This window comes from Sinocyclocheilus anshuiensis, unplaced genomic scaffold (assembly GCF_001515605.1).
Source record: "Sinocyclocheilus anshuiensis isolate Anshui unplaced genomic scaffold, SAMN03320099.WGS_v1.1 scaffold1538, whole genome shotgun sequence".
NCBI lineage: Eukaryota > Metazoa > Chordata > Actinopteri > Cypriniformes > Cyprinidae > Sinocyclocheilus > Sinocyclocheilus anshuiensis.
Window position 1 is genome coordinate 340,089 of NW_015547762.1, and position 12,049 is coordinate 352,137.

General features: G+C 37.6%; 1 protein-coding gene across 1 annotated transcript in view; it reads left to right on the top strand.

Moving 5' to 3' along the window:
• Positions 1–12,049, top strand: part of LOC107704504 (dedicator of cytokinesis protein 7-like) — a 54,796-nt gene that overhangs the window by 20,907 nt on the left and 21,840 nt on the right. The window contains 13 exon segments of the mRNA XM_016507438.1: positions 2,113–2,230; positions 2,358–2,428; positions 2,664–2,802; positions 4,399–4,485; positions 4,566–4,797; positions 5,560–5,724; positions 5,852–6,021; positions 8,200–8,289; positions 8,754–8,849; positions 8,954–9,094; positions 10,960–11,073; positions 11,156–11,323; positions 11,719–11,876. Coding sequence (XP_016362924.1) covers positions 2,113–2,230; positions 2,358–2,428; positions 2,664–2,802; positions 4,399–4,485; positions 4,566–4,797; positions 5,560–5,724; positions 5,852–6,021; positions 8,200–8,289; positions 8,754–8,849; positions 8,954–9,094; positions 10,960–11,073; positions 11,156–11,323; positions 11,719–11,876 — 1,749 coding nt within the window.

Sequence of the window (12,049 nt, forward strand, 5' to 3'; positions counted from 1 at the left end):
GTTCGCCGGGTCAGTAAAATTTTTTTTTTTTTTTTTTTTTTGCCTGCTAGCTAACTTGTTTTATGTCTGCTGTGCTGCTGCAGTGATGTATTATCATTGCCCTGCTGCACACTCAGATTAACTGCTCCTGTTCAGACAGGTGCGGACAGTTTGGCCTCAATCCATATTTGTGGACACAGCAAACCCAACCAGACTCCCATTGTGTACCCAGGGGCCATTCAGGGTGTAGAGAAGCTTGTGTGTGAGTGGTATGGGAGGTCTGCAATGTCCCTTCTTACACCCTGCACCAAATAGAAAATGATTAACCCGTTATTATTTGATGGGTTTCCTGAACTTAATAGAACTGATCTGGAATCGCTCCACATTTTTAATTTATTGCATCTCTCTTTTGTGTGTGTGTGTGTGTGTGTGTGTGTGTGTGTGTGTGTGTGTGTGTGTGTGTGTGTGTGTGTGTGTTTCGTATTCATAAGAACATTGCCTGTGTCATATTTATTCTTTCAATTATTGTTTATATATATTTATATATTATGTGTGTGTGTGTGTGTGTTCAAATGCAACTAATATTGAAACATTTTAAATATTTTAATGGAATAACAAACTGCTGATGATTGAGTGTACAATGTAAAAGTCTCCCTTACCCATTTTTTCCCTTTTCAACTCGAACAAAAGCTCATAGTATGAAATAAACGTCACTTTTGCACCACATTAGAGAGGAGGTAATATTGAGAGTGCATGAGAGATCTGTGCTCCTTGGAAAGTCTGTGACCTTTGCAGTCTGTGTGGTCTCCCAGGAGAGTGCGTTCCATGTCACTGCAGTATTTCTGTCCGTTCCTGCAGCTACTGTAACGGAAACAGCTGTGCAACAAAATTCTATGCAATGAAAAGATCAATGGGGATTGATCTTTTCACATGTTTTTCATGTTTTCTTTTTCACATGTGAAAAAAAGACATTTTCACATGTAACCAGAAATTGTTTTTGAAGCGTAAAATTTGGTGTAAATTACAAGTTTTTTTTTTTTTATGCTATTCTTAAATTGATTAGTTGTTTTATGTAAATTTTAAGAAGGGACTGTTGATTTCATTTTAGTTTTTATTTCATGGACACATTTCTATTTCATTTTTAAATATTTTAATTTCAGTTAAAGGGATAGTTCACCAAAAATGAAAATTCTGTCATTAATTACTCACCCTCATGTCGTTCCAAACCTGTAAGACCTTCGTTCATCTTCATCATAGACAGCAAGGATCCTTACAATATCAAGACTCAGAAACATAGCAAGGGGATCGTTAAAATAATCCATGTGACATCAGTGGTTCAATCGTAACTTTACGAAGCTACGAGAATACTTTTTGTGCGTGAAGAAAACAAAAATAACGACTTATTCATCAATTCGTCATCTCCGCGTCACCCTGGCTCCATTTTGGAGAGTATCACATACGTAAACAACGTATGCTGTTCTGTGTCAGCAGCAGCGTACGCGGATACGCTGTTTACTTTGTTTACGCTTTGATCTGAACATAAGCAGCGTATCCGCATACATACGCTGATTACATATGTGATACTCTCCAAAATGGCACTATAGGGTGGTGCGGAGGAGATTAATTGTTGAATAAAGTCGTTATTTTTGTTTTCTTTACGCACAAAAAGTGTTCTCGTTGCTTCGTAAAATTACGGTTGAACCACTGAAGTCACATGGATTATTTTAATGATCTCCTTGCTACGTTTCTGAGCCTTGATCGTGTAAGGACCCTTGCTGTCTATGGGAGGGTCAGAGAGCTGTCAGAATGCATCAAAACTGTCTTAATTTGTGTTCTGAAGATGAACGAAGGTTACAGGTTTGGAATGACATGAGGGTGAGTAATTAATGACAGAATTATCAGTTTTTGGTGAACTATCCCTTTAAGGAATTGTCTGTGACAACAGAAAAACATTTCTAAAGTTAATTACACATAAAATGATCAAATCTTTGAATTTAAGATTTAAAAAACTTACTGGAACTTCTAAATATATTTAAAAAATGAAATTAGATTCCAACGTTGTTTTATTGAATTAGAGCATCAAACTTTTGATGTTTAAATAATTTCTCTTTCTCTGTCTACCTGTGTGTGTAGGAACCTGCTGTATGTGAACCCACAGAGCCTGAACTTTGCTAACCGTCAAGGCTCAGCTCGTAACATTACAGTGAAAGTACAGTTCATGAATGGGGAAGATCCTAGCAATGCTATGCCTGTAAGTTTTGACAGAATGCATATCAATTTACAGTTTTCGTGTGACCAAACATGTCATAGGGAAGCACTCTCTTGACTTTGGGAAATGGCATAATATGCTTACAGTTCTTCACTCCTTGGTCTCTTAGGTAATCTTTGGGAAATCCAGTTGTGCAGAGTATTCAAAGGAGGCGTACACTGCTGTAGTCTATCATAATCGGTGAGTTTGTTTGTATTTTTTAAAATCTCAGTTATAAGACTTCACCCAGAAGTCTTTAACATGAGATAAAACATCAGTAGATGGAGCGGCAGGGTCAGTTCTATGTGAATTTGAAACAACTGTTGGTCAAGTTTTTGTTTGCTTTTGTATGAGAGATGGATTATAGACACTGACATTAGATTTTTTTTTTTCTTATTATTTATTTTTTTCTGTATATCAAATGTTGTTTCCTCAGATCGCCAGATTTCCATGATGAAGTTAAAATCAAGCTACCAGCCTCGCTGACCGACCATCATCACATCCTTTTTACTTTCTATCATGTCAGCTGTCAACAGAAACAGAACACGCCACTGGAGACGCCTGTTGGATACACGGTAGATCGTTTTCCACACACACACAATTAAAAAAACTTTCACTCAGCAAGGAAGCATTAATTTATATTTTAAATAAATGCTTTTATTTTGAACTTTGTATTCATTAAAGAAATCACAAAAATATTAACCAGCACAACCACAAGTGTTTTTTGAGTACTAATTCAGCATATTCATTGATTTCTGAAGGATCATGTGTTCAGCAGTAATGGTTGCTGAAAATTCAGCGTTGCCATCACAAGAATAAATTACATTTTAAAACGTATTAAAATAGAACTAAGAAATAAAAATTTTAATTTTCACAATATTACAGTTTTTACCGTATTTTTTGATTAAATATTTGCAGACTTAGTAAGCATAAACTTTTGAATGATAGTGTACAATAATCATTAACTATAATAATAAACAATTATTTAGTCATTTAGTCATCTAGCAGACGCAAACAAATGAGGACAATAGAAGCAATCAAAACCAACAATAACTATAATTATATTTACAATTATGTATATTATTTTTTTATTTTTACATATTTTATTATTATATAATTCATCATTTAAATGAAGTATTTTAATTATTTTTTTATTTTAAGTATTTCTAACACTTATTATTTAAGTATTTTAATTATTTATAACATCTATCAAATATGTCATTTTACTCTATAGGATGTTTGGTCTTCATAAGAAGGTCATCAGCGTGGTTCATAATCTGCTGTCCAGTCATGACTCGGACCCACGTTATGCTGACCCTGAGGTCAAAGCTCGAGTTGCACTGCTCTACCTACCACTCATAGGCATTGTGATGGAAACCCTTCCCCAGCTCCATGATTTCACCGGTATGTTCATAGATTTTTGTATCCTGCTCATAGTGCTGGGCGGTATACCGGTTCATATCGAATACCGGTGTTTATTTTTGTTATGATATGAATTTTTAAAATACTGGTGTATGTCGCTTAAACAACGTTCGGAACGCGACACTGGTTGAAAGGGGTCACTTTTCACTGTTGCACTGTGGTGAGGGAACATCTGTATGTGTTACTAAGCGTGAAAGTTCCGAAACTGAAGCTGTACAACTAATAGAACGTGATGACACAGAAGAACTCATCCACAATATCCACATTGACCGCCACAAATATCCACCGCCCCCTGCCATCAGCTCCCGCGTCTCACACACACACGAGCAACTTTCAGACCCTTTTAGTGGCTTTTTTCCATAGAGAAGGGGTATAAAATAGAATTGGGATTGGGCCTAAGTTAAATATGATTAGTTTCTTTGAATGGCCTTGTTTAGTATCTAGTATCATGTATCCCTCATTTATATAAATTAATTGTTAAAAGACTTTCCTCATTGGTCATTGATGTTGTCAGAAAAATAACTTTTTGAACCTTGAATTTTTTTTTCTTACCATTACCCTTTTTTTACAGACCAAGTTCTAATATTTTTAAATGTTTTTGATTTATTATACCTGTATTGTTAGTAATGCTGTAACACTACAGTGGGAATTATGATTTGAAGGAAGTGTGTTTGAGAGTATTTTAGTGTAGCAGTGTGTAATAATACAAAGAAATTATACTGCAAGTTCATTCATGCATTTGTGTGTAGGTTCCCCTTCCTGGAATGAAATGGGTGGATAACCACAGAGGGGTGTTTAATGTAGAGGTTGTGACTGCATCCACCATCCACACACAGGTAATTAGTAGTTAAATTGTCAAAGTACTGATTAATAGCCCACTTCTCCATTCTCTGATGTGTTTCTTTCCTCTGCCCAGGACCAGTTTTTAGATAAGTTCTTTGCACTGGTGCATGCGCTGGATGAGCATATGTTCCCTGTGAGGATAGGAGACATGCGCATTATGGAGAATAATCTGGAGGCTGAGCTGAAGTCTAGTATAGCAGCTCTAAATTCCTCTCAGCTGGAGCCTGTGGTGCGCTTCCTCCACCTACTGCTGGACAAACTGGTGTTGCTGATGGTGCGGCCACCTGTCATAGCCGGCCAGATAGGTACCCTGTGTCCTCCAACCTACATAATCACAGAAAAGTTTTACTTTAAAGAGACAGTTCAACCAGAAATGAAAAATCTGTCATCATTTACTCACCCTCATGTTTGTCCAGATCTGTATGACTGAATGACGTTCTTCTGTGGAACAGAAAAAAATAGTTTGATAAATGCCGGGGGTTTTTTTTCGTTTTTTTTCTTCTTCTCTCTCATGGGCTCTGATGTTTGGTTCCCAACGTTCTTTAAAATGTGTTTTGCAATTCACAGAACAAAGAAATGCATACAGTTTTGGAACAATATGGGGGTGAATAAATGATGACAGAATTTTCATTTTTGCATGGATTCAGTTTAACTTATCTAATATTAAATTGGTAGTTCGATGACAAATCAAAATTGTTAACATTTACTCCAAACCACAGATTCACAAACAAATCAGTCTTTAAATCAGTTGTTTTCAACCAGTTTAACCAGCTCACATATCAGACTGAAAGATTCGTTTTGGAGTCGAATCAGAAGTTGGTTGTATAACTTTCTAAATTGGTCTTTTGAATGATCAAAAGTTAAACTATGACTGTTGTTGAATGTTGAATGTTGTATTTGTTGTATTTTTACCTCTTCAGTCATTTCTCTTCCATATTTAAGTGCAACTTTCTATTTAAAAAATAGTGTATAGCTTGATTGTGAGAACTGCATAAAATAGTTGTTAGTCTCCTGACTTTGGCTGTTGTTTCTTAAAGATCTTGTGTTTTATTTTCTCTTTACTGTAGTGAATCTTGGTCAGGCTTCTTTTGAAGTGATGGCATCCATAGTGAACCGTCTACATAAGTACTTGGACACTAGTCAAGATATGCATGGGCGAAACAGCCTTCTCTCCTCATATATCCACTATGTCTTCCGCCTGCCCAACATGGACCCCAACTCCCCCTCTCCAGGTCAGGTTTCAGCTTGATCCTTTGATTTATGTGTCTCAATCTGTGGCTTTTGGAGAGTTGATGACTGGTTAAATTAGTTGTCAATCTGATGTGTTTCAGTTTTGATTTATTCTGCTCTGCGTAATAGGCCCAGGAGGATTGGGCGGTTCAGTGCATTATGCCACCATGGCCCGTTCTTCTGTTAGACCTGCAAGCCTCAACCTCAACCGCTCTCGTAGCCTTAGCAACAGCAACCCAGACATCTCTGGCACTCCAACTTCCCCAGATGATGAAGTACGGTCCATCATTGGCAGCAAGGTAGGTAGACACATTTCAGCAGCTCTGTTGGTTATAATGTATTTCTAATAATATTATAGATGCATCGCCGTTTATATACACATCGAAAAGTATTTTATTAGTGCTGTTAAGACATGCTTTGATTGCTCCAGCTGGATGTGACTAATTGTATTCATTATTATGAGTGCATTTATAGGTCATTGACTTTCTGCACTAGATTGCTGATTTCACTGATCATCAGCAACTCTCAATGTTACAGATCAATCTATAGCTCACCAGCAAGACGAACTTTAGCTGGAACATTTTATGTACTTAACCCATGTTACGCAATCTTGCAAAAGGAAAAACAAAAATTAACTATAACACAATGAATGTGTGGTTGAGAGATCATTGGGTATAATCCATTCAACAGTTTGCCTTTGAATGTATAGCTGATAGCTCAGTTATTTGTTGAATTGTTGCGCCCAGTTCATACAAGGAATTATGCAAATCATATGTTTAGCAAATCTACATTTAATAAGTTAAATGATTGCAGTTTTATTCAAACTGCTCCAAATTACATTGCAAATCTGTTGAATGTTCTCATGATGATTTCAGAAAAATTCACTACATACACTACTACAAATGTGTGGGGTTAGTAAGATTTATGCTTTTGGAAAAAAGTATCTTCTGCTTTTCCAAGTCTGCATTTATTTGACCAGAAATACATAAAAAACAGTATAACTGTTTTCTAGTTAAATATATTTAAAAAAATAATTTATTCATGTGATGGCAAAGCTGAATTTTCAGTATTAATTTCTTCATTCATCAATGTCACATGATCCTTCAGAAATCATTCTAATATGCTGATTTTGTTTGACAATGTACAAATCCTTCCTTACTGACACTTTTGACCAATTTATTGCATCTCTGCTGAATAAAAGTATTAATTTACTCCAAACTTTTGAAAGGTAGTGTACATGATGTAGCGGTCATGGCTTTTATAATGTACCAAATGGTCTGAAGATGTTTAAGATGTTTTATTTGAGGTACACTTATGAATTATTGGTGCTAACCAGTGATCCCTTTTCCCCCATTGCAATGAATGAATCAGCCTGATTTCACATCGTGCATTCTCTGTGCTAACTGTGCCAAACTAAGCCTTTTGTTACCACTTAAAGATGCTTGATACTCTAACCTGTTGCTGTTCAAAGATAAGAAATTAATATAAACTAACTTGCTCCCTTGCTCACTTGATCTCATTGACCTGTAACTTTTGACCTTTCACTGTTCCCTGGCTTGCTTGCGTCTGCCCGTGATCCTTTTGATGCCATCCTTGGCTTGCAGGGCTTAGATCGCTCCAACTCCTGGGTGCATACCATGGGGTGCAAAAGCTCCCCCTGGGGGACCAGCCCTGGCTCATCATCCGATGCTAAGCAGGTCATTCTGACTATCCCAACCCCCAAATACAAAGCAGAATCCCCATTTCACACAGTCGTTCCCAGTAGCACTAAAACAGCAATATCTGATAACTCCATGGCACACTCCTCTTCTACTTCCATTTTCCTTTTTCTTTTTTTTACTTCCTCAACTCCGTTCACTCTTCTTAAACAGTCATTTCCAAAGCCACCTCATTTTTTCTTATTCACCATTTCACTCTAAAAAGCATTGCATGGGCATAACTAACCAATTTCCATTTTCTCTCTGCTTGGCATGTTATTATATGCTGCATGTACATGTATGCGTGTGTGTGAATGTTTTGTTTGTCTGTTTGTTTGTGTTTTTTTTTTTTAATAACCGGCACCTGGTTAAGACTAATAATTTTCTTTTCTCATTACTCAGTGCCTGTAATAGTCTGATTCATTAAAGCATTACATGCAGACTTATTTATTTTATTTTATTTATTCAGCCGCACACCAAAACACTTTTTAAAATCTCTTCAGTCTCCTTACTGTGTAGACTATGTCCCTCAGAATAGCTATTTGTCTGATGGAAACTAATTGTTTAATGTAAAAGTAATACAATTTTTTAATTACTTATCTATTACAATATTACAGTTTGTGCAGTCTCGTTCTGTATTGTGTTTTGTGCGTGTGGGCTGAGGGTGTGTGTGTGTGTGTGTGCGTGTGTCTGTGCGTAGGTATTGGTAGTGAATGGCACCACATACTCCTGTCCTCCACACTAATCTATTGTCACCCTTCCATTCATCCCCAACCGTAGGCCATGGAGCGCAGTGGCAATCGCATGTCATCGCACACTGAGAGCGCCAGTTTCTTGCAAACATTAACAGGACGCTTGCCGACCAAAAAGGTAGAGACCCAATTCCCGGAGGGCAGGAGCCGACCCCCTCCTCGCCTCACCTGCGCCTGTCTGTCTTGGAATGACTGGATGTTGTTGTTGTTGATGTTGTTTTGTTGCTGTAGTTGTCATGTTCTTGTGGATGCTGGGTACATGTTCTTCTCTTTACTATGAATGACTGGCACCTCTTTACTATGAATGCACCTAAAGACTGTTTGAAGAGGGAATGATGTGTCACTTGTGGTATGGAGCACCCTGTTGATTTTGCCCCGGTAACGGGTACGGTGTTCGAATGGGAAGTTTATCTGTTTAATGTTGGATCTGTAGAATAATGAATTCTCCCCACTCTTGCAGCAATACAGTGGACCTTATGTCAAAGGACCGTATCATATCCCATAGTAGAACTAAGACATACTGACCTATATGCAGTGTATTTGATGGTGAATGGTTCTTTGATGGTTCCTTCCTGTTCTCAGCTCTTTCATGAGGAGCTTGCCCTGCAGTGGGTGGTCAGCAGTGGCAGCGTGAGGGAGGGAGCCCTGCAACAGGCCTGGTTCTTCTTTGAGCTTATGGTAAGAACTACCCCAATCATAAATCCCCATGCTTCCTCCTTCATGATCAAAAGTGTAGCATCTGTTATTGTGAGGGAAAAAAACGATGTTCTTTCTCTTTTCAGGTTAAGAGCATCATTCACCACTTATACTTTACTGACCGCCTGCAGTTTCCCAGGAAGAACCGCTTCCCTGAGCGCTTCATGGATGACATCACCGCTCTGGTTAGCACCATTGCAGGTGACATCATCTCACGTTTCCAGAAGGTGAGAAAACTGCAACTACATGAAATAACTTTTATTTTGTTTTAAATAATAATATCATTATTATATTACTCTTAAAGAAACGTAATCCCCGAAACAGAGCTTCCCACTTGCGCAATACTGAAATATCTGCTAAGTGTATTACCTCTCTTGGTCAACCTGGCAACCATGTGTAGGCGCTCTCTCTGCACTGTGGATAAACGCGCTTGCTTTCTGAAAACACCGGTTAGTTTGCAGTTTAGCGATCTCCACTTTAATATTCTATTCTCAGAAAAGTGTAATTCATTAAGTGTTTATTTACGAGAGGGAGAGAATCTGTGTGTGCATGAATTACCACCGGTTTGCCGCGTTTCTCTATTAACAGTGAATCTGTGGCTTTAATTGCTTTAGAAACAATGATGTTACCAGCTCCTTGTTGAGAAAAATAATGTAGCTCTTCAGCAATTAAGCTATTTTATTGATAAAATTGCGGGGCAGCGCTGAGATGTTTGTTGCTGAATGTCTGTGCGCGCGCAGCGTGATCTGTTTGAGTGACTAATAAAAGTGTGCGCGTGAGCTACAGTAGCTGCGTTTCCATCCACCTATTTTTATGCGCATTTTGGAATATCGCATAAAAAACGCTGGATGGAAACGCCAAGATGCACATAAATTCTAAAAATGCGCATAAAAAACGTATACGCACATTTGAGTAGGATAAACTTTTTATCCGATAAGAAAAAATGTGCATAAACTACGATGGAAACACTTATAACATTTACCGAATAAATTCCTCCATGCTCATCGAAAAAGTCATGTGACTTTGCGCTATGAGACGGGATAACTTGGTGTATGTCGCTTAAACAACGTTCGGAACGCGACACTGGTTGAAAGGGGTCACTTTTCACTGTTGCACTGTGGTGAGGGAACATCTGTATGTGTTACTAAGTGTGAAAGTTCCGAAACTGAGTTCCCAAACAGCAGCAGCCACCTCCGAAAGCATTGCGAGCATTTATTGTGTTACGTCTGCTCGCTCTGAGGTGCAAGTAATTTATTATATGTGAAAATTATTACATTCAGTGGCTTCTCCTAGTTTTCTTAGAGATATTTAGTGCCAGTTTATCAGGAAGTGATGATTTTGTTCTCTTTGACTCATTGGATGGAAACGGTGCTTTATTCGCAAATGTTTTATGCGATATTGCAGTTTTGCGCACAAGTTAAATTCGCATCTTTGGATGGAAACAGCTAGTGTTACATGATCCTTCAGAAATCATTCTAATATGCTGATTTATTGTCAGTGTTGGAAAAGGTTGTGCGGATTCATTTTTATTTTTATTTTTTTGGAACCTATGATACCTTTTTCAGGATTCTTTGCCAAATAAAAAGTAAAAAATAACAGCATTTATTCAGAATATAACTTTATTGTCTTTTGTAACAATATACACTACCATTCAAAAGATTGAGGTCAGTACTTTTTTTTTTTTGAAAGATATGTATACTTTTATTCAGCAAGGATATGTTAAATCAATAAAAAGTGATAGTAAAGACCGATATTGTTACAAAAGATTTCTTTTGCATAAATATATGTATAATTATAGAATTTATAATATTATTCATTTGCTTTATGTATTTCAGTGCATGTTGCATATGATATTGATATTTATATGATAATGGTGATAATTATATTATGTAAAACAATATAAAAAAGAAACAAATAAATGAAAATTAGTATGACATTGTCATTTAAGTATAATTTGAAGTTCAATGGTTAATTCTTGCAGATGATCAGTCAAGAAAAAACATGATTTCCAGTATGTCTGTTTGTTCTAATTATTTTAAACTTTTGAAGTGGTGAGTTTGCTGTTTCATGTTTGTCTTTTTTGTCTTTTTAGGATCTTGAGTTGGTGGAAAGGCTCAACACCAGCTTGGCCTTCTTCCTCAATGACCTCCTGTCAGTCATGGATAGAGGCTTTGTCTTCTCTCTCATCAAAACCTACTGGAAACAGGTACCTTGCAATTCAGCTCCAAACATGCTATGTTTTTTACACATTGTCTTTTCTGATGGCCTTCTATTCCTTCTGTTTCCAGGTGTCCACCAAGCTCTATGCACTACAGAACCCCACTCTAGAGTCTCTGAGACTAGACTTCTTGAGGATCATCTGTAGCCATGAACACTACGTCACTCTAAACCTGCCCTTCAGTCTACTTACACCCCCAGCCTCCCCCTCTCCTTCGGTCTCCTCTGCCACATCTCAGGTATAAACACTATCTGAGAAAGGTTAACTGTAATAAACTCTAAATTACACCAAAATTGATAGTTATAAAAACCTTCCTCCTATTTTTTTTGTTTTTCTTTCTCGTTGTCTCCCACCAGAGTTCTGGTTTCTCTACCCAAGTGCAGGACCAAAAGATTGCCAACATGTTTGAGCTGTCTGTGCCCTTCAGAGAGCAGCATTACCTCGCTGGTCTGGTTCTGACAGAGCTGGCTGTAATACTCGACCCTGAGGCTGACGAGTCTCCTCTGCCGCATCTCAGGTATGAACACTAACTGAGAAAGTTAACTGTAATAAACTCTAAATTACACCAAAATTGATAGTAATGAAAACCTTCCTCCCATTTTTTTGTTTTTCTTTCTCATTGTCTTCCACCAGAGTTCTGGATTCTCTACCCATGTCCAGGACCAAAAGATTGCCAACATGTTTGAGCTGTCTGTGCCCTTCAGAGAGCAGCATTACCTCGCTGGTCTGGTTCTGACAGAGCTGGCTGTAATACTCGACCCTGAGGCTGACGGGTCAGTACCCTGGTGTGTGCCCTATTTCCATTCTTAACTTTTCAAGAACTACAATATGTTTCCATCACCCTATTTTAATGCGCATTTTGAAGTATTGCATAAGAAACGAGGGATGGAAACACCAAATTTCAAATAAAAATCCCTTAATTCGCAAAAAAGTTTTTACGCTCGCTTGAGGTGGTTTTTGACTT